The following is a 26224-nucleotide window of genomic DNA, read 5'->3' as shown; positions in this document are numbered from 1 at the left end:
TCCCCCCGACTCGGAGCATGTTGACCCTATTCTATAGGTCATGGGATCTATGCTCTGAAGTGCATTTCATGAAAAAGAGAGAGCTGCTCTTTAGTACTGCTGGTGTGATGTAATACATGTATTATTAATTATATACAGGGCTATTTTATTTTTTTAGTAGGGGAGTGGGTGAGATTTTCCTACTTTTCCCTCGTGGGCTTGGTGCAGACGAAGGATGCTTTTGACGTCTTGAGGAGTTTGAGCATTTATTCAACGACCAAAACACACACACACACACACACACACACACACTGTTCTGCTGCGTTCACAGCTGTAACGTAACTGCTAACGTCATCACACCCATCGGCGCGCGCTCTTGATCTCGCGGCCAGACGCTCGCTAACGTTTCGCCTGCCTTGCGATGGAAACCCTGACGGAGAACGCGGGGCAGGCACACAGCTGACAACCTTGCAGCTAAAGAAGTTGATTATATGGAGACTTACTGGGACAGGGGTTCAATGTATCCACGACGATGCACGCAACGTTGGTGCATCGGTTATCGGTTACTGGATAGATTGAGTGAAACAAATCCAGGAGTCATTTTTGTTTTGTTCAAATGGATATACATGTGATGTTTTTCTTTATATTTCATTGTTTAATCATTCAAATATTGGTTGCATTGGATTCCATTTAGCCTGCAGAGTAGGACGGCGCGTGTCTTTCAAAGTGTCTCTCGGTGAAACCGTATCTGCTCTTGGGTCACCGCCTCTGCTCTCGGAAGTGGGAGTCTATGGAATATGACTTTCCCTCAGGGGATCAGTAGTTATCACATTAAGGCCACATGTCTTGCATAGTATTAGTCCGTTTTACTTTTAACTTGCACTCAATGCAAAAGCTGCCATTTCAAGAACCTTTTTAATTAATACTATTCGTGGTGTCAAACGTAGCGGTTGAAAAGCTCATTTTAAAGTCGAGACGTGGGAAGGTAATTGATAAATGCATGGGTTGCTAATTAGTACTGACCATGTGCCTGGCAGATGGCTTGTTGAGCATCCAGACGGACAGACGGACAGACGCTCAAATTGCCAGGAAACTCGCCTCTCTGCACCAATTAGTTTCACCAATTAGCATGCCAACAACGGTGATTTAACTAGGTTTGAGATTACATGAGGTTTGGTATTTTAAAGGTAATTTGCATAGATATGCAAGCGGTGGTGTGGATTGTTGGATAACAGCAACTGGGGGGGGAGTTTGTGGAATGTCTCTGAGGCTCAATAAAACATGTTGGCACCCGTGGTAACGTCAGTCGTCGTGCACGCTCCTTTTTTTTACCGTCCCAGAATTAGATTTGAAGGCTGAAAACCGTCTAAACAATCGGAGCCTCCAGATTTTAAGGGGTGGCCGACTGTCTTTGATGGCACTCGACCTCCTGAGACCAGGGTCCATTGTCACTGTGCTGCGAATGATTTTAGCCAAACACACATCATAGAAAACCAACCCAGTGACACATGCTCAGAAACATTCATTTAAAAATGTTTCCGTACATCTTTAACTGACATTAATCTACAAACGGAGATTAAATGACTGAATGCAATTTTTTATTTCTCCACAGAAATCCGAAGGCCACGGTGCAGAGGACCAACAAGAAGGTGAACAATGACCCCACACTGCGCATCCAGAACCTCTCTATTCTCATCAGGCAGATTAAAGCCTACTATCAGGTGAGATGTCTCTCCGTTGAACAAGCCGCAAGGTCGGATCGCACCTGTTCCTCTTTATTCTAAGAGATTCTTTAACAGTGTTCACGTTCCAATGAAGTGTGCAAGCTGTTTCTGTGTGTGTTTAGCTTCAGACTCATGATGAATAACTTATATAAATGCGTCAATGTGTTTTGCTTTGTCTGAAACTCACCTCCTAAGTAAAGCTATACACTTGGTTTCCATGTTCACTTCATGCCTGAGCCCGAGGGATTCAAACAGTAAAAACACACACACACACACACACACACACACACACACACACACACACACACACACATGACTGAATGTGTCCACGCACATGCCACATTTCACTTGGCAGTACAAACGGAGATGTATTTGCACATGTGTATCCGCGTATGATGCGGTATTGGGACCCTCTCATCCAGATGCCAGAGAGGGCCCAAAATAGGCAGAGATATCAGGAATGTGAAGCGCATTAAGCCACTGATCTGCCTCTCCGCATTGTGATTTATCTGGTTTTTTGATTAAAAAATGATCTTGTGCAGAAAATACCCTCTCGGATGATGACCTGATAGATCCACTTCCGTTAGTCTAAGAGAGTAAACTGGAAAAGGCAGCTCGCAGCATTACGATGATGCCGACACGGCAGACGTAGAAGCTGAATTCAGGAATATGCGAGGGTGATGGAAGCCCACCGAGTCCCATGTAGGGAAGTCTCATCTCACGTGCGGTCTGTGTTTACTGCTTTGCACAGCTGGTTAACCCCCGTCCCCGACCGTTTATCTCCACATTTACCGAAAGGAAAAGATTGAGGCTTCAAAGAGAAAGTGGAGGAGGATGTGAGGGGGGGTTAAAGATGGAGGAAAGATCAGCTCTGATAACAACGTGTCTGAGTGGTATGGCCACATGTGGAAGTCTGTAAATGCAGGAGGGAGCAATGCATTGAAATATATAGTCTGGGAAATGTCTGTAGACGCAAACCCTGGGCCATCGCTTAATCACATAGTCGGTTTGGGTTGTTGGAGTACGCACATGCTGCACGCTAAGCGGTCGATATGCCTGTCAAACCACTTCATGTTTATGTTATCTGGGTTAAATGGAGAGCTAAACTGAAGCCTGGCCGGGCTTTGGAGCACTCGATCTTAGTTTTCTCTGCATTGTGCAAATTAATGTTGACACAAATCAGAACAAACATGTGACACAACCAAATGTCAAGTTACAGTTGTTCAGGTTTTTCTACCGTAAATGTTTTGTTTCTTTTTCTTAATGCTGTGTCTGAACTGTTTGTGATAAGCAGGAATTATACGTGGCTCAGCATGCTGTTGCGACAGTGCCTTACATTTAGGGATGTTGATTGTCCAAGCAGTCACACTGACGGAGACACAGATTTCACACACTTCCGACTCAGGACTCTGACCCATATCCTCTGGGGCTGTGGCTGTGAAGAGGGGACGTACTTATCACGCAACTTAGTATTATTCAGTATGAAATGGAGAAAGTGTGTATTTTAAGGCCTACTTTTGGCTGAATGTAATTAGATTTTCCTTTGTTAATTGATAGTACTTAGATTTAGATAGACTGACTAGTTCCTGTTGCTGTTTTGACTGTTTTTAAAACTGATATTTCTGTGTCTACAATTCCATCTTTAGCCCCAGAAGGTCAAGTGAATCGTGTCACCGGTTGGCTAACTGCTTTGCTGGGTCTAGTTTTCCTTGGTCCTACACATCCTGTTAATCACTCACCATCTTATTTAAACAGGCGGCCTATTGTGTAGACTTTGGCGTTATAAGTCTTCAAAAGCCCCCACTAGGACAGCAGTATTATTATGGCTCTCGGTGTCAGTGGCTGCTGGGGTTAAGTAGCGATCAGCAGTCGGTGGCTGATGAGATGATGGGAAGGGTTAAAGACTTGAACCGGGAGCATCTCGTCTCGGTTAGCGACTGGACGTACTCGCCTCTTTTCATCCTGAAGTCAGCATTTTACAACAATACAACCCACTTTTTCTGTCAAATGAAACCATTACTGAAAATATTGAAATAAATTTAACTTTTGAAAGAATGCATATATCTTTGGAAAAATCTATTTCCTTTTTGAGTTACATTTTTTAATTTTCAAATTTTTTTTTAACTTAGATTTCAGATTATTGAAACTGTACTTTATCTAAAAGTCGAGTCAGCGTCTGTCTATTTGGCCAAATTGTTCAACTCAAAGGGAGTTTTCCCATCTCTTTAAAAAAAATGGATTATTGAGGCAGTCTCGACAGATACTGATATCTGGACTTTTGGTAACCGTTGATATCGACTACCGATCCGATTATAAAAAAAGAATGACCCGTCACTTCCACCAAGTGAAGCATACCGCCTCTTCATTTATGTGTAAGGCAACATCAGGCGTGACGAAACATGCCTTTTTCCTAACTTTGTAAAGCAAAATGTAACAAACAAACGCATGAATATAAATGTGTGTAATTGTTATTTATTAATGATGGTATCCAACACCAGATCACCCATTGTCAATGATATCCGGGTGCTGTTTCGGAGCTCTAAATGCAGAGCGAGAAGGCCAGTGTGTCTATGTGTTTTCAGGCCATGTAACCCATTCTATTCCACGTTGTTTTAGCTTTGGAGGACATTGTCGGGCCAACAAGGAAACACTTGTTCGTCCACTGTGTTTCGTTAATCTTCCCTGTTGGCCGCTGCATCGCTCTGTTGACCTCCTGGTCCCAACTATTGTTCAGCCATGACTTGTGTCTGCAGGCTCTGCCTCTATAGACCACCTACGGGCTGAATATTCCCCATGCAGATGCCTCCTGCCCTCCCTGCTCACTGTCTGGCTGCCCCCTTTATGGCCTTAAAGGGCCTTAACAACCCACAGAATTGATATGTACACCAAAGCCAGACAGTATCAAAATATGGTCCTTAGAGAAAGACTTGGCTTGTTTACATGGGCATATCAGTATTTCATGCCAAGGAGTTTGAGGTTGGATGGCTTAAGAAGCCATAAGACCCTCTTGATTGTTTGCTCTTTGAATTTTCTCAGCTCTTTTATGCAGTTCCCTTTTTATCTCCCGCGCTCTTTGATTTACAAGTCGTCGACCGTCGGTTTACGAGAGTTGAAGTGTTTCTTATTTTTACTGCTGAAATCATTGCAGCTGCTTATCAACTAAATGTGTCAAGAGGGTGGATAGTGTGTATTTAATCACAGTGAAGAGACTCACTCGGATTAGTAATGCTCACAAGGTAGGCGTGGAAATGCAAGAGCACAAGGGAAGAGAGCAAGTGTGAGAGACGAGGACGGACGGCCCTTCATCTAATCATTGGGAGTAGTTTCTAGCAGACTTGCACTTGTTTGTGTGGGGACATTTAAAGGTTCCATAAAATGGAAATACTTGAGTAAAGTACCTCAAATTGCACTTAAATACACTAAAGTAATGTACGTGTACAATAGTAAAGGCTTCTTTATAGAATATTAACCTTGAGAATGCCCTTGGACCCCCCCTACAGGATCTGAGGCCCACCAACCACAGGCTCTCACAATCTTGTGGGAAACACTGAACCCACTCACACTGTTGCTGGTCTAGAATCAAAAGGAGCCACTTCTTCTTGTGGAAATGAGGAGGGAAATCGTCTTTGATATATGGTTCATGGTCTCCTTTTTTCCTCTGGTGGTTTTATCGGTTCCTGGTTACAGATTTCCAGAGCCATATGGACGAAGACGGAACCATTCAGGTACTCGGTTAATGGACCTAGCAGGTTCTTACATTTTTTTTTTTTATCCAAAGCGACTTACAATAAGTGCATTTCAACCTAGAGTACAAACTAAGAACAACAAGAATACAGGAAGTAACATTTCCTCAACATAGTCGAACTACAAAATTTATCGTACGACTCGGCACTTTGAAAAGAGGACATGGAGTGAGTGGAAGTCTTGTATGGTTGGTTGCTTCCTGTGATTCAATAAATTGATCTCACTTGAGACCCTTTTTAATTAGATTCCCCCCAATCGGTTCAAAACCACTCTCGGTAAACATCACTGAACCTGAACAAACCTAAAAGTAATGCATCAACAGAGGCTGAATTCACTCTCATAAAGTCGATGTCTCCCGTGGATTGGTGTCCATAGATATGTTGCCTCTTTCATGAAAAGCTCTATATTTCATTTGAAGTGTCTGGCAGGTCAGCAAATGCTCCAATTCCATAAAGTCTTCCTCTGTTCCTTCCCTCCCTGAGGCTCTTCTGGTGACTTATTCATTAACCTTCTCGAGCCATCGGCGGTAGACGATATATCGGGGAGGTTTTTCTGGGACTTCCCTTTGTCCCTTTCCCCCCGAACTTTACCGTCACCACTTTTCCACTCCTCCTCTCTGCGCCCTGATTTCCGTACGAGATGTAATCCCACGGAGATCGACTTCGCGCAGAGGTTGTGAAATGTGAATTGACGCAAGACAATAATTTCAAAGATAATGGTTTTCATTTCGCGGCTCTCTCGGGCTGAGCTGGAGTGTGTGTCTGTGTGTGTGTGTGTGTCTGCGATCGAAGTGTCTGTTACGGTTCTGGTACAGTAGATTGTGGAGGAGGTAAATGTCTAGACAGGCTTCAGATTTCAGATTCTGGTGAACAGATTAAGGCCGAACAGCTGCACACATGTGTGTGTGTGTGTGTGTGTGTGTGTGTGCTTGTCCCAATGAAGGCACCGTGCTTTTTTTTCATGTTGCATATTAGCAGCCGTGACTAGGAACATATTTCCTGACTAAGTGAGGTTGAACATGCATGCTAGCAATTACCGCATTTGTGTTTCCTGAGTGGGATATGAACCTCTCCGGATACTTGGTCATTTCCGTACAGCAGAGTTAACCGAAGGTTACATTTTTCTGGTGGTCAGTCCAAATATGTATACTGGGCCTCCTTCTTAATTTGTGTGGCCTTGGGGTTGTCATTCTTAAGCGGGGTGTCATATCCTTTACGCTTCAACTAAAACCCTCGTGCTTTTACTAGCGTCTCTCAAAGCTTGCTGAGTGAATCCCTTCATCCCGGTCGAAGAGAACCAGGCTCGGAGAGCATCTGGTGCCATTCAATGTCAAAACTACTCCTTCAATTTGATGGGTTGGCGAAACCTTTTTCCAGTGACAAAAATGTGGGTAATTTATACTTTAGTTTAATAATGAATAGTCATGCTCCTGTAGCTGTTTTTTAAATCTTGTCTATTGAGCACTGTTGTACAGTTGAAACCACAACTTGCTCTGCTCCCAGCCTCAGAAAAGCTCCAGAATGGAAATGAGAGCAGTTCTGTCCTCTGTATGCCACTGCTTTGGTTTGGGGTGTGGCGTAAGCTCCAGGCTCTGGTTTGACTGTTTTTAAAGGGTGACAGAGGGCACCATTCATGCTCGAGCCAGCCTGGCCCCAAAGCTCTGCTAGGTTCTTTGGGAAGGCTCTCCAAATAGGTATTTAAGGATCGGTTATCTGGCCCTCTCAAAGGTTTTTATTAGTTATCATTTGTAGGCCAAGCTGCAACCAGCCTGAGAACATATTTAGTCAGTTTAGCATTCAGCGACCTCGACTGTTGCCTGGTTTGGTTGTTTTACTTCTAGCCTAAAGCCTCACAAAGATGCCCTGTTGCTGGGCCGGAGTCAAGTTGACACCGCCCCCCCACACACACACACACAAATCTGCTGCAACATTCTGTATGGTTGTGGTTTTTGACTTCATCTAAAAAGGAGAACATGTTTATTTCATCCTTGTTATTACAGCTTTTGCCCTAAGGCCAGCAGTTATGTGTATTGCCTTCAACTCTAGAACAACAAACAAATATGCAAGTATTCTTTAATATAGGTTTGTTTTGTTCGTCTGGAATTTTCCATTGAGGTCTTGTCTTGCTGCTCCTTCCAGCTTCAGTCAAGGGCCAACAAGTTAATTAGGGCATATGCTTGTATAGCTGCAGGCTCGGTGCATGCTAGCTAGTCTGAATATCCTGTTGATGATGGTGGAGCAGCGACTTAACTCGTTAGGTTTTTTAACAATCACATATATATATATATATATATGTGTATATATACATATATATATATATATATATGTATATATATATATATGTGTGTGTGTGTGTACAGGATAAAAAGAAATAAGCACTTCTTTAGAACAAAGAGTCAAATCTCAAAACTAGAAATAAAAACATATATATGGGGTGGATTGTGGGTCAAAAACAGCTAGTCCATCATCTCCCTTTCAGAGATGACCTCTAATCTGTTTTGAGAGAATTTGGTGGTGTGGTTGCGACTGATGGCAACCGAAGCCCAAATATTTGTTGCCAATGTCTCAACGATTGCCAATGGTAACCTGGCAACGCATACTGTCGACCGCCGCAAACTTTACTTTTTCTGATTTTTTTTAAACAAGGGAAGTATTCTTGTGATCAAATGTCATTTATTGCCGCCGGCGGTCTTGTTCGCCCCTTACTGTCGACAAGCACTCACTTATTCTGAGACGTATTTGTCCACAGACTTCCACACTGTTTCTTAGCTTTCAAGGCCTTGAACGTCGAGTGGCGTTCCCGTTTACACCGAGAACCACTCGACAGTGCACCGTATAATCACAGCCTCGGGGGGAACGGAGTATTGGCATACCAAAATAACACGGTGTGCATACATTTCTGCAAGCACCAACTCAGTCTGTCCATGTGAGTGGGAGTGCATGTAAAGGGTAATTTGCAGCAGTTATAATGTCGAGTAGGTTCACATCTGCTGAAAGTGGGTCATTTTCAGGCTCTAGCAGAGTTGCTGTATTAAGGGGAAGCTGGAAGCTGGGTTCTTCTTTTCCATCTCTGAACGAGAGCGTGTCCAAAAAACTCAATTTAATCCAGCCCTAAAATTTCAAACACTTGTTTAGTAGTTTAAAGGTTTTTAAACAGTTTCGTTCAGTCGTCTAAACATGTGGACAAAGGGCAGCTCATTATACATTTACTATCTTTTCTAGGTTGAAGCAAGTATACGCATTGCTTTGAACCATCTCTTAAAAAACAATTATCAATGCCGCTCTGCAAGAGTCCAAGTGTATTAAACTTGATTGAAAACGGTAGATCAGTTGATGAAACAATGAGACTTCATCTAAATGGCTCCTCATAGAGAGCAATAATTGCATGGACCTAAATTGAATAGAATGATCTGTGTGTGTGTGTGTGTGTGTGTGTGTGTGGACTTTTCCAGTGTGAAGCAGAGCCCTGGGGTGACGGGGTGGGGGTGGTGGGGTGCGGCTTCTCCAACCCACCTGCCTCCACCTTTTTGAGGCGAGCAGCAGGACCAACCCGTCCACTCGTTCAGGCCTCAGGGGTCTGCTGTAAAAAGCACTCTAGCTGATAGATAACGGCGGAGAACAAAAGAAACGGGAAACTAATGGCTCGTTCCTTCCTCCTCCTCACGAGATGATCGCTCCATCTGGCCCACGGTGGACTGCTGTCCTTTTTCAGTGGACTGGACTGTTGAGCAGAGCAACTGTTGTCAGGTCCCATCTGATTCATGAGTATTAGCTTTATTTCACTTCTTTATTTAACACATTTGCACATAACTAGGAACTATGTGATGAATAGAATAACTTCCACAGGGTCATGATTAATTCTCTATTAGTCATTATTTTATAAGTTGGAAGAGCTTTTTTATCTTTCTGCTGGGCATCATAGACGATACATTTTTTAATTATCATCAAAGTAAAAAAAAATAATGTTTATATTTGTATGCGTTTAGTGTTCCAGCAGATAATTAAACAATATCTTCTTTCCCACTTGAGGATATTTGACTTTGAGGTTCCTCTTTTTAATTGTAGTTTTCCTCACTAGTCCTGTAGTCATCTCTCCGATAGGAGGGGTATTGAACCGCAGTGCGCAAATCCCCCTTTGTGTTCTTACGGGTCTGTTATTATAGTGCTGAACAGCACGGCACGCTTTCCTTGCACTCATTCAGTTCATGGGGCCGTACAGTGATATCATGTGTTTCGTGGTGTGTGTGTGTGTGTGTGTGTGTGTGTGTGCGTGTGTCAGATGTGAGTGAAAGGGGAAGAACACTCCTTCCTCTTCTTGGTGGTAATAACCTTTTCAAAATCATAATCTCTGCAGTTGTTCTGCAGGAGAGAAGTCCGCAGTGCCTCACCCAAGGGGGTGTGGGTGGAGGGGATGTGTGTGTGTGTGTACATACATGTGTGTCAGACTCTCTAGCATGGGGGAAATAAACCCATCTCCTCGTTTCTATGGTAACCCTCCATGTCTGCAGAATGGGTGGGATTCAGGCTTCCAGGGTTGACATTTGTACACACACACACACACACACACACACAGGCAGTACAATTAGTCCCCTGTTAAATCTGTGTCTGCAGCGGAACTTGTGCTTGGGTGGATAGATGGGAAGGAGTATTAGGGAGGTTTGTGTGTGTGTGTGTGTGTGTGTGTGTTGGGGATGGCTTGTTTAACAGACAGGGGTCCTGTGACAGACACACAGTAGCCTCTTAACCTTTCCACTGACACCACATACACACCTTCCTACTGTAAGAGCACATGTACCCCATGCCATGTATTGCATTTGCAGGTGTGTGTGTGTGTGTGTGTTTCTGTCTGTTGTCTACCAAACTGGTGGATCAGCAGAATATTATCTCAATTGCCAGCAGACCTCCATTCAGCCCACATCTAGTTTAAGACAATAGAGCAGAATGCAGACCTCCAAATGTTGCAGCAACGGCCTTTTTAAAGAACATTCTTCAGTATATAGTATTTTGAATTCAGGATGTCGGGGAATTCCTTTCCAGAGGAGATGTTGGAGCTTCCCCGAGAGGATGAGGCTGATCAATATGTTTTGCTGTAACAGACCTGCAGAGCTAATTTGAAGCTGCTCACATTAACATAAAGGCACGTGCCCAATACCACATCTCTTTGCACAAAATCTATCGAATGAGTAAATCCCAACGTGTTCGACAAGCTCTCCCTCAACCAGCGCCTCCATTCTATCCGCCTGTCTGAATGTCTCCGTGGGATGGAGAGGAGCTGTGAATCCTGCTGGAATCAATAATACAGCAATATAGTGTCGGGGTGGGGGGGAAGGGAGGAAGGGGGGAGATGGTGAGGAGAGGAGGCAGCTCAGCCTTGCGTGCCTGGAGTGAGAAGTGTTGGAATCAAAGCTGCAGCGCTCTCTCTTTCTTCCAGTCCTCCCTTTTCCCCTCTGTTTCTCTTTTATTCTCCATCATGACTCACCACTATGTAAATAATCTCTCTTTTTTAATATATACATATATATATATATACAGGACTGTCTCAGAAAATTAGAATATTGTGATAAAGTTCTTTATTTTAAAGTAAAACAAAAAAAAAAAAAAATCTTCATGATCATTCAATAACAATCAATCAAAATAAATATTGCTTTTATTTTTTTTTTTGATGATTGCATTTTAAACACAGCTTAAAAAAAAATATATCCTATCTCTAAATATTAGAATATCAAAAAAAAGTATACTAGTAGGGTATTAAAAAAAAATCACTATGATAATAATTAACTCGAAACACTGGAAACATATTTTCAAATGTTTGATTTTGTTTTGCTGTTATAAATCTTTTTTTCTACTTGGTCTGAGGAAATATATTTTTTTTATGAGATAGATTTTAGAGTTTTCTGTTAGCCATAAATCAGCAATATTAAAAGAATAAAAGGTTTGCAATATTTCAGTTTTTGTGTAATGAATCCAGAATGCATGACATTTTTGTTTTTTTAATTGCATTACAGAAAATAAAGAACTTTATCACAATATTCTAATTTTCTGAGACAGTCCTGTATATATAAATGAGCGACTCTTCCCCATGTGTGACTTGGATATGGATAGAGTGACATATGACTGAGCCAAGGACGTGTGCGTGTGTGTTTGTGTGTGTGTGCATGGATGCGCTCACTTGCATGCCTGTCGCAGTATTTCAGCGCATCACCATGACATGACCAGCGTGGTGGCTGGTCTCCCTCCTGCCGTGTCCATCATGTTTTATGTATGAGCGCTAAGCCTTCGCCAGCCAATCCACGAGGCATATTTAGTCTACTGTAGTTTAGCTTTATTAGCCGGCAGCTCATCCTCAAAGCTCGTTATAACCCACATCTTTCCTAAATCTAGCACTATATGACATGTTGAATGAGTCGTCCATCCATCCATTTCATCAATACGATTCAAATAACGTTGGCTGGACACGCACGCCTTCTGTTAGCCGAAACAAAGGTTACCATTCAAACCAATCCAAAGCAAGAGCAATTTACTTATATTTATATGTTGTCATGCAGTCAAAGCATTATAGTATTTACTTATATTTATATGTTGTTCATCAGTTAAAGCATTATAGTATTAATAATGGACATTGTGCTGCACAATGCACTAAAGCAGTGACGCTGCCTTCCTCTGTGGGAGAGACCCGGTGGTCTTTACACTCTGAACATCGATAAAGAGTCTGCATTAATCCTGCAGTGCTAAAGGCTGACACCCGGGCACACCAGAGGAGGTTCAATGGGGGGAAAGGCAGGGAAAGGCATCGTGTTGCATCACGACTCTGCACGGATCAGTTCAACTCTCATACCCCCACTGAAGCCCTTAATGTAGTTTTGCCTTTAGTGTTCAGTAAAAGATGCATGCTTTAGATCTTTGCAGCTTGAATATTTTGGTGGTATGAGAAGAGAAAAACAACGACAGGGGGGATAACTAAGGGCCTGCCATGTTGTGCTCGCACAGCAAACACACGCTGCCACTGAAGGGGGGCAGGTGTGAGCATGTGTTGATGGAAGGCAGTGGTCTGTAGTGGGACAGGGGGTTGTGAAGAAGCAAGAGTGTGTGTGTGTGTGTGTGTTGTTACCTTAAAGATCCAGTTGAGGTTTTCTCCTCTGTGGTGACTCATCATTTTCTACAATGCAATCTCTGGAATAGATTTTTTTCAAACACCAACTCGGGAGATGTTCACAGACTTTAGATATGAGGGTGACGCCAGCCTCCATCGTTTCCTCTGATTCATGCAGATTTAGGTTTTTATAGTCTTTGCTAATTCTGCCCAAAGCGGCTGTCATGAGACTCGCATGCCGGGTTGGCGGTCAGGCACGCGCCAAATGCCTTTCTGTGAGACACCAGCTGATTACCCCGTCTGACGCTGGTTGAGTCAATCTGTCTCAGTCGTCAGACAAAAAGACAGTTTGGTCACTTCTGACGGGAACAGCCTGACACAGTATTATTTACTCATCATGAGTTAGGGCCGCCATATCATGTCAGAACTGATGAATTACGATCTGTGTTGTTTTTGGCATCACCCTGTTTGTCGACGTCGAAAGGTTTTGAGTCTCTTTACAAGACCGACATCCCGATAATTCACTCTAGAACAGGGCTATTCAACTTCAGTAGCAAGTGGGCCGAATAAGAAAATCACGGGGGGTGTGAGGGCCGCACAGAATATTGATAAAATAATGGCTAAAAATGAAAAACAGTAATGTATATTTCCACAGGTAAACAGTCACACACGAAAATGCGTCGGTATTGTGTGGCAAAAGTGTTGCGAACAAGCATCACTATAAACATGTTTCAAAGTGTAAATATCCGCTCAAGGTAACCAGTTGTTTCAGATCCCTTCAACCAAACTGTTCCCATGAAAACATAAGAAATGTGACTTAATGCATCAATATATAAATTACTTGAGTTGAAACTAATATCTGGTGGCGCAGCGCACAGACTGCATGTCTTTGAGTGCAGACTCCTTTTGCGTGAAAGGGATCGAAACCAGGTCGGGCGATCTTTTTATTTTTATTTTTTCGAAAATGTATTTCTTCATCCGTGGCTGTGATGCGCTGCTCACTTATACAATCGTAATCGCCGAAATGGATATGAACGGTGGCTTGAAGATCTCCAGCAATATGTTTGTGAATGTGTGACGAATCTGGTGAGCGACAGAGCCCAGCTGCAGATGTGAAGAGAACACAACGCACGCGCAGGGAAACCAGTAGGTTTGAAAACCAGTAGGGGTGTAACACCGGCAACCAACACGGTGCGTAACATAAAGATGTAACCATACAGGTTTGGTTGAGGCAACAGTGAAACTCAATGGCTCTGGGTTAGATGTCTCAATGTATAAAAGAGGCGTGTCCGTCAGTTTTATTTTTTCTTACCAAGCTATACTGATTTGCAGGCAGTCTTGCGGGCCGTAGTTAAACTCAAACGGGCCGTATCCGGCCCGCGGGCCGCTAGTTGAATAAGCCTGATCTAGAAGATCTTCATCTCACATCTGAAAAGGGAACGGGCTCATGTATGGTCTGTTGGTTTGTAAATGGCAGACCTTTTTCTGTTTGTCCATGACCCCACATGACCCTGTACAGCAGTGTAAACAGAGAGGGACAGACGGGGCCAATGGGGTCAGCGCTGATATCACCATGACGGAGGAAACGTGGTGCTAATTTAATAACTGTGACTGACGATCAGTGCAGCCCCAACTTTGATCTTCACCTCCGTTCATAGAAGCTTCTTCTGAATACATTTGGTGGCCGTGCACCAAACTGTAGATGATGAGTTTTTTTCATTCATTCACCCGTTTGCTCAAATGAAAGTGTGGTGGCGACGGAGGTTTTTACCACACACATTGCACGGATCCCATTAACACAGGGGGTGGGCCAGAAAACACACAAATACCACGTACACGATGCAGTATGATGCTCGACATCTTGTAGCACTTCCCTTTTTTATTTGTCACTCTGTGCTACTATCTGCTTGAAACCAGATGCGAGTGATGTGCTGGAAATCCCCCCCCCCCCCACACACACACACACCATTCTTCACAGCTTCCTCTGTTAACCGCTGGTTTTCCGTCTGAGTCGAATCAAACCGCCAACAAAGAGCTCGACCCCCGGTGTCTGTCGCTTCTGCTGCGAGGCCCGATAAGGAGGATGAATCTGAAGTTGTGTATTGAAGACGTTCACCTTGACATGGGCAACCGATGACGCAACCAGGTTCTTCGAACAACGAGCACAATGTGTAAAAAACATATTTTCATAAAGGAGAGAAGAGGAACTGAAACACGGTGTTGAAGAAAAACTTTGAGGGAAGAATGCAAATGTAATATTTAATTAAATCCACCGCCAAGGAGTTAGTGAATTGATTCTGCTTGTACATGTCTTAATTGACTGTACAGTCCACGCATGAATATGGTAATATTGGTATTAATGATCATGTTTGGGTCTCGTTAACCAATCTTTTTATTTTAAGGTGAGGTGCTAAATCTCAGCCAAGAACAGCGCTGCCTCTTTCTCCACATTAGGAAAATATATATATTTGTAGATGAATTTGTGACTGTAAAATAATATAAACTTAACTTTAAGCTTAAAAAATTAAAATATTTAAATTTTTTTTTAATTTTTAATTAATTTGTCTTTCAATTTTTAAAAATTTCCAAAATTCCAGTTATTTTTCTATTTTTAAGCAATCAATGATGTCAGATGATTGTCAGATTCCCTGCCCTCCTCACGAGGTGAGGTAATAATATAGGGCAGCTGGTTATATATATATATACACCCTTACTTATATAAGCCTCTTTGTCAAGGCTTCAGCAGTAACCTGCGGAGCGTAGGCGACCCGTCGGGTCTAATGAGTTCTGTCCACCGGAGGGCAGAGAGCAGACATGAAATATTAAAATTGGGTGACCTTCATGTTCTTAAAGAAACCGTCCTTTCTTTTCAGCACCACGGTGATGTTAAATTATTTGTACTGCTCTAAAGGTCAGGACCCCAACTGTGTTTTTCCAGGCCGCTGATGAGTGATGGCCTCCATCGAAGATTTTATAATGGAGCAACGTGACTCCCGGTATTTGTTATTGTTGCACTTTGAATCAATATAATTATGTAAAGACATGAATGTACATTACCTGTAGAGGCTAGTGAAGGCATTTATATGTTGTCACTTAAAACCGTACACCAACATTAAGTGCCCCACCCTCACACACTGTGTGCGTCTCTCTGTGTGCGGTGTACACTTTGATGCACGAGTGCTGTAATCTGCAGCTCAAAGTTTAATTTTGGTTTAAGTGATTGACACGTGAACGGTGGGGGCCCTGCGGCGAAACCCGCACCAGCAATTTAAACCACATAAATACCACTGTCACTTGCATCAAGACACACACATACACACACATACACACACACAGGCACCATCAGGAGATTGATACTGTTAATTTTGCAAGTCGACGCCTTGCCACCTGACACAATTGGCATTTTTGTGAGAAATTTCACTCAAATACTCCATTTTCATATCTGTAATTCTTCTAAAATGCTACGTAGTGATCTCTCTTCTTGACTTTTCCTCTCTTTGTGTAACAGGAGACCCTCCAGCAGCTGGTGATGATGCCGTTACCAAACGTGCTGGTACTGGGCCGCAACCCTCTGTCTGGTAAGTGTCAGTGTGCTCAACAATACAACCACCATATTAACCTGACTAATACCTTGACCAATGCTGCTGTTTTAAAAAAAATGCTCTTGGCCTCTAAACATAAGCAAAACCAAACTATATTTTCATATCTGCTTCAAGACGTTTCTCTTCGTTGAATTACTTGCGCAGCGAGCGTCTGCACAGTTCACAAGGAGGACACATTCTAATAAGACAGCAGCTACCTTGCAACAATAGACTTCCTTTGAGTCATCTATTGCTTTCATGAGTCATGTGACTTTTTTCCTCTGGATGTAGAGTTAATTTTCCAGCCACTTCCTTTCTTTGTTTCTCTATTAACTCGATAATGACTCATTCATAACCCTCGCTATTGAAACGTATGATGGGGAGCGTGAGCAGCGCTGGTCGTATTGTTGAGGTGATGGGAAGTGGACAGATTAACGAGCTGGTTTCAAGGACACGGTAACGCTCGTCTTAAAAAAAAAAAAAAGGCAAATGAAAGTCTCTTTTCTTTGGGACCCACCTTCAAATCCAAAAGGACTTTTATGTGGTAACTCCAACATTAGTATTATGACATATTGTTTCTAAAAAGGCACATTTAGAGCGATGGAGTTGACTCTTGACTTCATGTGTTTCTCTGAGACATTGTGTGTTTTTAATGTTTTTTTATGATCGTGTGTTTTTACCTCTGTTGACTCGGAGAGCCCTGCACAATAATTCCAATGTGTCCGGACTGTTGCTCTATGCACAAACGGCAAATAAAAACCTTGAATCTTGAGACTTGGTTGAAGGAGTCATTTCCGTCTGTGACCTTTTATACATCCCATCCACTAAAGAGTGATGATAAGAAGGGGCTCATTCTCCTGGATGTCTCTTAGATAAATTGGGGAAAAGGAAAACGCATTAAAAGTCAACTTCGCCCCGGTTTAATGAAGATCTAAGAACACGGACACAAGAAGGAAGGCTAACTTCTATCGAGCGTTTAAATTAATTCAACCATTTTGCCGCAACGGCTTGGACCTCCTGAACGCAGACATCCGATACGTCCGAGCAGCCTCGACGCAACAGTAGTGGAGTGTCCGGTGTTTGCATTTCGTGAAAACATGTTTGAGCAGCTTGACCTCTGCAGCCCCAAATGCTACTTGATATCCCAATGTGACCCCGATGAGGCTAGAGATGAGATGAGATGACGAGCAGCAGGCCATCTTGTTTTCCATCATGGAGTGCTGGCTGTGGAAATAAAAGTGTGTATAAAAGGAGAACTATGTGATGGAAAAAAGGCTCCCAGCCCGATTTAGATCATTTACAGGAACAATGGATCGCATTGGAAAACTTTAGCTCTTCATTGGATTTGTTGGTCATTTGTTTCTTTTTACTTTTTTGGCAAAGTGTGTCCACACACAGCTTCATAGCCTTTGTGTGCATCCCTACAAAGAGAGTGGATTGTTTCCAGGCTCATCTGGCAACGCTTGTTGAAGGATATTCGTACCTTCTTTAAGCCGAGGGAATGGCTTTCTAAATCCCCGTCCTCCCTCAGCTGCCTTTGTCACACTTTCACCACATCCATTGCTCTTATGTTGGGCTCTCCAATGGTCACAGTTGCCTCTTTAATTTCCGTACTCCCCCCACAGGCATGATGGGTAAATGAACAAACGATAATGGAGGACTTGGTTGTTAATTCCCCTGTGAGGTAAAACATCTACCAACGCTCTGCAAAAGAAACACACTTTCACAAGTAGTTTTAAAAAGTATGTTTGTGTGATTAGAACATATTACATGTGAACATGTGTGATAAGAACATCATAATCGTGATGCTAAAGCACGATTCCCAAAATAATGTCAACAGCAGCACATTTCTGAAGATCTGATGCAGGGCGCCTTGAAAGACCCCATCTGCAGCCGTACAGATGACTGACGTGAATACTGAAGTTGACTTCACTTGGATGAGAGTGCAGTGCAGCGCTGAGCAAGTGGACCAGAGCAGACGGAAGGCAGTAGACGGCATTCCTCAGGGTTCCTTTTGCCCGTTACCCTCTGGCTGGTCAGACAATCAGTCAGGCAGGCCAGCGGTGGCTGTGGAGTCTGACTCTGGCTCAGCGTCTGCCAGCTGAAAGTCATTGGACATGTGGCTTTTATTATGCGCTCATTAGGTGTGTGTGTGTGTGTGTGTGACTAGTGGGAATGCACTGTCGGCTCTGCTTTACCTTGGTCTGCCTTGTGTATACATGCACAGAGAGATGCACGGACACACACTCCCTTGTGCATGCAAGTTGTGTTTAGTGAGCGTGCACACACACACGCAAACAGTACCTCCCTTGTTTAGTCTCAAAGCTTGTGAATTTCCAGCAGTGATCTGGTCTTCTGAAAACTTCTTTCCCCTCAAAATATGTCACCCCCAAAATGCTGATCGGTTCATTCAAGTCACTTGCAGTCATTTATGTCATCTATTACTTCATAGATTCAGTCTGCAACAGTGATTAACTCCTAAAAAACATCACATCCTCTCTCTCCACGCTGCATGATGATGGATCAAACCATTGTTTTCACTGAACGCTCCTCCCAAAGAGTACAACCCTTTTTTGTTTTAACAGTAGCGACAACAGAGATAACTGTTGGCAGCTGACAGAGAGCATTAACCGAGAGGCTTGACTGTTATGTGTGTGTGTGTGTGTGTGTGTGTGTGTGTATAAAGAAACGCGGGCCAGTCTTTTTCTTTCTGGACCAAACAGTGTGCCATGTGTGTAGGCGGATGTGTTTACGCAGTCTGTTTTCTCAGCGTGGTGGAGCCGCCTCGTGTCTCCATAGGAAAGAATAGGTTAGACTGAATTGTTTGTCTGTGTGTGTGTGTGTGTGTGACTGGGAAGATGCAAGTGCTGGGTTGGCTTTGAAAGTTATGAGAAATGGGACAGCGAAGATAAACAGAGGAAAATGCCAATTTGAACAATACGCATTTTAGTATTTCATCCCTTGCGTCCTCGTGATCAGCCGGCTCTGTGCGTCTCGTGTGAAAGCAGACTGGCTGGTTCAGACGTGGCCGCTCGCGGCTCCTGACATCTTCTAAAACACACGTGCCCCTGAAATAATAATCTGAGCATAAGGATCAGCCAGCTCCGTCCTCTGCCCCAGTGAGATGGGCTGAATAGACTCCGGCAGGCCGTCAAAGCGATATCAGATTGCTTGCACCATTCTCACCCCTGACATGCGAGTCATCGGGTCCTGAATGCCTCTATTCATCATGGCACGAGAGAGCGCTGTAGCAATTGCTTGCACATGTGGGCAGCCCCATTTTTCTTCCCCTTATTCGCTGACATCCTCACACACACACAGAGATGAACAATGGCGTTGCAGGAAGAAGGGTCAGTCACTGTCCATCTCCTGCTCGGAGGATAACACAGGGAGGAAGTGACAAAGGAAGCCTCGATGAGTAAATGCAAACAAACGGGAGGCGCATATGATTTGTAACAATGTTGAAGGAAGGAAGGATGGATGGATGGATGGATGGATGCAGAGAACACATGGATGGATGAAGCCTGTGCGTGTGTGTGTGTGTGTGAAGGGAGGAAGAGACAGGGAGAAAAGAGGAGGCTATAGCCGAGAGATGGGACCGCCTCCTTGCCGCGAGGGAGATTTCTCTTTTCTATTTTGAACCTTGCCTCTTTGCCCTCCCTCCTGCTCTCTTTCCTTCTCTTGGTTTCTCTCTTCCTCCGTCCCTCCCAAGTGTTTCTGGTGCTCTGGTTCTTTCCCTCTTTTGTCTCCTTTCATCTCTCCCTCTTGCCATGTCTCCCTCTCGTCCCCCTCTCTGGCTGTATACATTATTCATCCTACGAGGGTCCTTATCTCTCCCATGTTGCTTCAGTAGACTTGCTGAGCTAAATCCATCCCCCGACCCAGGATGGGTTCTTATAGCTCTGATAGTGCACCGTTAAGCCCTGCGGCTTTGAGAATTATATTTTTTCTAGCCCAATTTTGCTCTTATTCTCTTCATATGCTGACTATTTCTTCCCGTATCCTGAATGCAGGTGCCGATTACGGGTTTTGTAGTGCTGACTCAGCATAAAACGGTGACATCCTCTTGACTGATAGCCCACCACCATATTGGCAGGAATTGAAATGAGGCGTTTCCAATGTAGATGAGGAAACTCGAGTCTTCATTTGAGCTTTTCCATCACTGCCCCAGTCAACACCCATAAAGCCGTGTCATTTATGTCTGGGTGCTACTTGGTACAATCAGTCCTCTGCTGTTGGAGTTATTTAATCAAGTTAGTTATGGCTGCAGTGGGAGTGGGCATCATTAAGAGACAGCTATGCCTGAAGATAACTACAAAAATAACACCTTTTCCTCGTCGGGCATTAAAGGTAGTTTTAAAAACCTGTCATGGAGAAAAATGAAAGATAATAATCTTTTTGAAATGTGGATAATAGTTTTAGATTCAGCCGTTCATAGTGTCGCTCCAGGTTGTACACAAAAGCAAATGACAGAGGTCGTTGTGTCGAGAATGCCTGATTGTCGGTTTAAGAAAGTTTCTGAAATGGCCAGACAGAAGCTCTACACTGGGAGTAGATGACGCCATTACCTGTACAGACTAGTACCTGTTGTCTTTGAAAAGTGTTTAGCTGTAATGTCCTACCTGGAGTTGGAAAGTTCCCTTTTGACATAGAGAAAACAAAGTCACCTTTTTTTCTTGGTGGCAGTACAGAAAAAATGTAATAATAGCTACATTTCCATGTCACGATGGACACGTCCACACATCCAGTCTTGAGGGGGAAGTCAACAGTGAAATCACATTCAAAGAAAACATGCAGGTTTAGTTTTCCACCAGCTGTAATGCAAAATAACCTGCTGTGACATCACTGACTGGGCCCAAAATACAAAGTTTATGTCTAGAGAGCAGATTCTTTTCTCCCATTCGTGTTTTTGCCCTTTTAAATTGCTGACCAAGGATTATTTGTCACATTGGTCTTGCATTTAAGAGGGCGATTCATTACATCTGCCACATCATGGCCACAGCGAGGTCTCGATTGCGCAAGAACACATTGCCTTGTGTGTTTCTATTGCTTCAAGAAGAATGAAAGGGAGGGAGATTTACGTGGTAGTCAAGCGGATTCTGTCAAATGGAAGGATGGGTTCTCCGTTTTGGCCGACAGAGCGTTCCCAAAGGAACTGCTCGCTCGTCCGTTTGCCGCTTTTTAAATTGGTGCTTTACACAGACAACCCGACTCCTTTCTCCAGCCTTTTCCATAATGTTGACAAGTAGCTCAATTAATCCGATATTGATTTTCCTTTTTTAAATCATTTGTAAAGTCGGAGATCTAAATTGTCTTCCTGTACGGCTGCCGTTGAGCTGCCGATTGGCCCGTTAAACGGAGCGGCGGACAGACCACCCTTCACGAAAACACAACTAGTCGGTGTAACACACACAGGCACCACCTGGTTGACTGCTCTCCAGGAGCAGATCCCTCCGATGAGCTCGGGCCTGTCGAGCAGCTGTTTGTGGGTTTCAGCCGTTCCCGACAACGTCCCGACACGTGGAAGAGTTTGAAGTTAAATCTGTCAGCGATCTGCACTGTGGAAAACATTGTGGTACTGTTACTAGAGAAGGTTTTGTATTTTTTTTATTGGGAGGGAATTGAAACAAACTAAGAATTATCTTGATTTGTTTTTATTACTATAGGAAAATATATTTGAACATGTGCCAGAGTGGGCCGATGAGTAAGACCACATCTGTGGAGGAAACACCTGCTTTAACCTCGATAATGTTATAGCCATAATTGAAAACAGGGACCGTGTGTTATTACGAAGCCCTTTGTAGAGCCTAAAGAAAGGCAAATATGCTGACCCCCTCCATCAATCACCAGATCTCTAATTTCACCAGTTTCCGACCGCAACCGATAGATTTATTCACTTGCTGTTGTGTGTTGTTAGCCTGTTCCTTATTAAACCACATAAGCTGAAATGTGACCGATGTAATGGTGTGTTGTCTTTTGTGTTTATTTCCTTTTTTAGAGCAAGGTCTGGAGGAGGTGAAAAAACTGTTGCTGCTAGTCCTCGGCTGCGCTGTCCAGGTAAGAGCACGCTGGAATCCACGTAACCACTTAAGGGCTCTTTCTAAAGCCAGCATTTAGTCCGTTTTCATTAAACTCCGGTGCGGTTCAACCCCTGGTTCGGTTCCTTGAAGGAGATACGAGGGCAGTAATCACACTTTGGTATGAACCAAAGCAACCGGTCCGAAACAACCTCCGAGGGGTGGTCTCAGACCGTTTCCAAGGGAACAGATTTGCTGTTGGATTGCAGTAAGAACCGACGCCACTGCAGGAAGTCAACCAAAATACCGTCTGATTATTATTTATTCGTCCAGTGTGAAACCGAACCACTAAATAGAAGTATCAATATCACTCAGATTTAAACTAGTCATTCAAACTACAGCTTGCAAAAGTGCCCTTACACGCGTCATATATTTCTAAGTTATTTAGGTTTTAAAAGGGCACACACCAAGACAGCAAGACGGAGCACGTCGGTCGGAACAATAAAGTTCTTCTATTTCACGAGTTCAAACTTTAAGCAAAGTTTTGTGCTCGTGTCTCATGATTCAGCAATACTGTGAATGGTCTTACGTATGATGGGAGGGTCTTCAACTGAGCCGGTTGCATAATTGTTCACTACTTTTATTGGTCATCTTGGAGCCATTAAACTCGAAAAGCCAGTCTCCATTTGATCCACCCTCCCTCAAATTACATTACTATACATTACATTAGATGTCATCTAGCAGACACTTTTATCCAAAGCGACATACAATAAGTGCATTCAACCAAGAGTACCAATCTAAACAACCAGAACGTAATTTTTTTTCAAGAAAGTCAAACTACAAAAGTACCATAAGTAAGAGCCATTTAAGTTCCACTGAAGTGCAAATCTGTTTTTTAATCCAGATATAGTCGGAAGAGATGAGTTTTTAGTTTTCGGCGGAAGATGTAGAGACTTTCTGCTGTCCTGATGTCAGTGGGGAGCTCATTCCTGAGGAGCCAGGACAGCAAACAACCCTCTGCTGCCTTTTCATGACAAGAATTAGTCAGAAATGGCTTTCTTGTCTCGCGACAAAGCCCAATCAGAGCATAGACCTTTTACCAGCTCTATTTTGTTTAGCGAAGAGACACTAGAGTTGCATTCATGCGTCTAATTCTCACTTAATAACCTTTAGTTTGCCACCGTGGTGCTGAGTTTTGTTCTCATCTCACATTCTGCCAACGAGAGGAACGTTGTCTTTGTCTAATCTAGAAGATAAAGTCACGTTTGAAGACTAGACCTCTTTCCTCAATACAACTTCCTGTAAACATGTATATCAGATCAGTGTCCGTCCCGTATCTGCAATGTCGCTCTCCTGACCTCCAGTTGACCCCCAACCCACCTCTCTGTTTACAGTGCGAGAAGAAGGAAGAACACATTGAGCGTATCCAGACTCTGGACTTTGACACCAAAGCTGCCATAGCATCCCACATCCAAGAGGTATTGATCCTCCAATCGGAGACGATTACTATATCTCACCTCCTCGACCGTTGTTACCACTCATCTAATGGACATTTTGCTCAGGGTGTGATGATGTGTGGTTTGTGCTTTTAGGTGACTCATGATCAGGAGAACGTAGTGGACCTGCAGTGGTTGGAAAGTGGGGAAATGCCTCCTGAGGACCTGGACAACCTCTCCAGAAACCTGGCTTTCCACCTCAAACGCCTGGTGGATGACAGGGACACACAGCTGGAGGTAATGACATGCTTACAGATATGCATGTGTTTCTATATATACTTGTAAACTGTGGGTTTGTGGGTTTTTCTATTATTTACAACTTCACTGATGAAAATGATGGGCTATTTCTAGTCTGGGTTGTGTGGAAACATTTCCCTGCTGCCACAAAAGAGCGGCCTCAGGAAGGAAGGGTTGAAACTTTAACAGTCTCATGGATGGTGCGTGTGTGTGTGGGTGGGTGGGTGTGTGTGTGCGTGTGCTTTTTACTGAGAGTATATGCATCATTTCGTGAGTTTCCAACCCATAGGGTGCAGATGATAGCCAATCTTTGTGTGTGTGTGTGTGTGTGTCAGGGTCTGTAATAGCCTCCAGATTACCACTGTGTAGTCCAGCTGCTCTCCATTAAAATCCCATTTCCTTTCTGGGGCAAGAGATCAAAATCGTCTGTGTGTGACCTGAGGTGTACTTTTTGCCCTCATGCCTATGTTCTAGTTTTAAGTCGTGGGGGTGCTTTCGGTGAATCCGTGCACCGACTCTCCTCTTTGCATGTCGTCGATGCCGGGCTGACAACCTTTCTGTTGTAACACTACTTGGAGTATTTTCTCTTATTGAGTTTGGTTTTTAGGAGTCAACAACTGTTCTATTCATGGGCTTTTGTACACATCTACACAGCTAGATATCTCGCTGCCTGTCCATTCTTTTTTTCTCCCCCATGCAGACTATAGTGGAGTTAACCCAGGAGAGAGACTGTGTGCAGCTGTCTCCTCTGGCTCCCTATCCGATCCAGTCTCCCGGTGACTCTCCCAGTATGAGGAGGACCGAAAGCCGGCAGCACCTCTCTGTGGAGTTGGCTGATGCCAAAGCCAAGATCAGACGCCTTCGGCAGGAACTGTGAGTGCCACGGCTTTATCAGCTGGAAGAAAACCAATACTGAAGTTGGGCAGAAGGGATCAAATGCAGAAAAACGGGCGATATACCGTCTTAGTTCACCAGAGACGACCTTAAGACCGAGTGCTGGAATTGGACCAGAACTATTTACCCAATGTTGTTTTCCACCGTAGTTTCCATTTTCCTTCTTTTATGACTGGTTTACATCCTCTAATCAAACAATATTGACTAATCAGAAAGATCTAAAAGTTTTTAGGTCAAGGAAAGGCCGTAATTTAAGCAGACTGGAATTCGTCGTCACGTTTCTCACGGGAACGCACTATGAGTGTATTCTCCTCGTTGTTGTTTGGGGTTTTAAATCTCTTCATCCGATCATTAAACATGAGGCTTCAAGACGATGACGATGCAGAGAGGAAGAGTCGTGGAGGCCAACAGTCCATTTCCTCCCTCCATCTCCATTACTCGCATAAGACCAGGCTGTTATTATGTCACACTGCACCACACGTGCATAAGCCTAGTTGAGGCCTTTTAAATTCTGCCTATGAATAATAGAGCTTCCTTTTTAAAGTGCTGTAGTCCCTCGCCAGACAAAGTCTTAATGGTCAATACAGACCAGTTGGAAGAAAGGAAGCACTTTCTGACCAGGAGGGAGTATTTAATCCAACTCATCAGACTTGCTGGCCTCGGGTCCATTTCGTTACTGATTGTGTTGATAGAACCGGAGGTCTTGTGTACTCCAGTCTACCCTTCTTTGTTTTCTAGATTAAAATCCCAGCTGAAACTAATCGTGGGTTAGATATGACTGTCTTCTCAGATAACGCGTCATTCCTACTTCAAGGGAATCCTTTGCATGCTTGAGTATATCTGACTTCTAGTGTAGAAGAATGTTCATCACCGTAGGATGCTGGAAATGTATTTAAAGGAGTTATCATGCTAATGTTTATCTCCGAGTGCTCCCAATGATTTGGAAAGGGCCTTTGATCATATTTGAATGCTGTGTCACTCTGCCACAGTATTTTGCAGGACATCTCTTGAAGGATGTCTCATTTGCATTCCCCCACACACATGCCATTGTCTGTTTGACACACTTTAAGGCTCTTTAACAATTGGTTGTAACTCAGACAGGAGTGCAGGTCAACCTCTGCTTGGTCACATGATCACCGGAACTCATCTTTCCTTGAGCTCGTTCTTTGTGCTGAAAAGGTCTGACACTCATGGCTGTAAACATCTCCCTTTTACATCCTTGACCTACATTAGGATTTCTTCAGTAGCGCTAACTAGGGCTATAGAACATCACCTGACACGCAAATGAGTTACGTTGTTTGTTTGTATCCATGGTATTGTTTATTTGTTGGTGTGATGGGCCAGAATGTAGTCTGCTCACATGATGCAGTTTCCTCTCTCGGGCAGAGAACCAGTGTGTTTATTGTGTCTCGGTGTGTGCACATGCACACATATTGCCTCTCTGCATACAAATTGAGGTGTGT

General features: G+C 43.6%; 1 protein-coding gene across 6 annotated transcripts in view; it reads left to right on the top strand.

Annotated features, from left to right (window-relative positions):
* The window catches only part of ccdc88ab (coiled-coil domain containing 88Ab), a 63611-nt gene that overhangs the window by 10299 nt on the left and 27088 nt on the right, over window positions 1–26224 (top strand). For all 6 annotated transcript variants that reach the window (XM_056435343.1, XM_056435340.1, XM_056435345.1 and 3 more), the window contains exons 3-8: window positions 1592–1700; window positions 16045–16114; window positions 22116–22174; window positions 23529–23612; window positions 23727–23867; window positions 24568–24740. In XM_056435343.1, the coding sequence (XP_056291318.1) occupies window positions 1592–1700; window positions 16045–16114; window positions 22116–22174; window positions 23529–23612; window positions 23727–23867; window positions 24568–24740 (636 nt within the window). The remainder of the gene's footprint in view (window positions 1–1591; window positions 1701–16044; window positions 16115–22115; window positions 22175–23528; window positions 23613–23726; window positions 23868–24567; window positions 24741–26224) is intronic.

Source organism: Pseudoliparis swirei, chromosome 17 (genome assembly GCF_029220125.1).
Source record: "Pseudoliparis swirei isolate HS2019 ecotype Mariana Trench chromosome 17, NWPU_hadal_v1, whole genome shotgun sequence".
Taxonomy (NCBI): Eukaryota; Metazoa; Chordata; class Actinopteri; order Perciformes; family Liparidae; genus Pseudoliparis; species Pseudoliparis swirei.
This window is presented reverse-complemented; position numbering and strand designations above follow the sequence as displayed.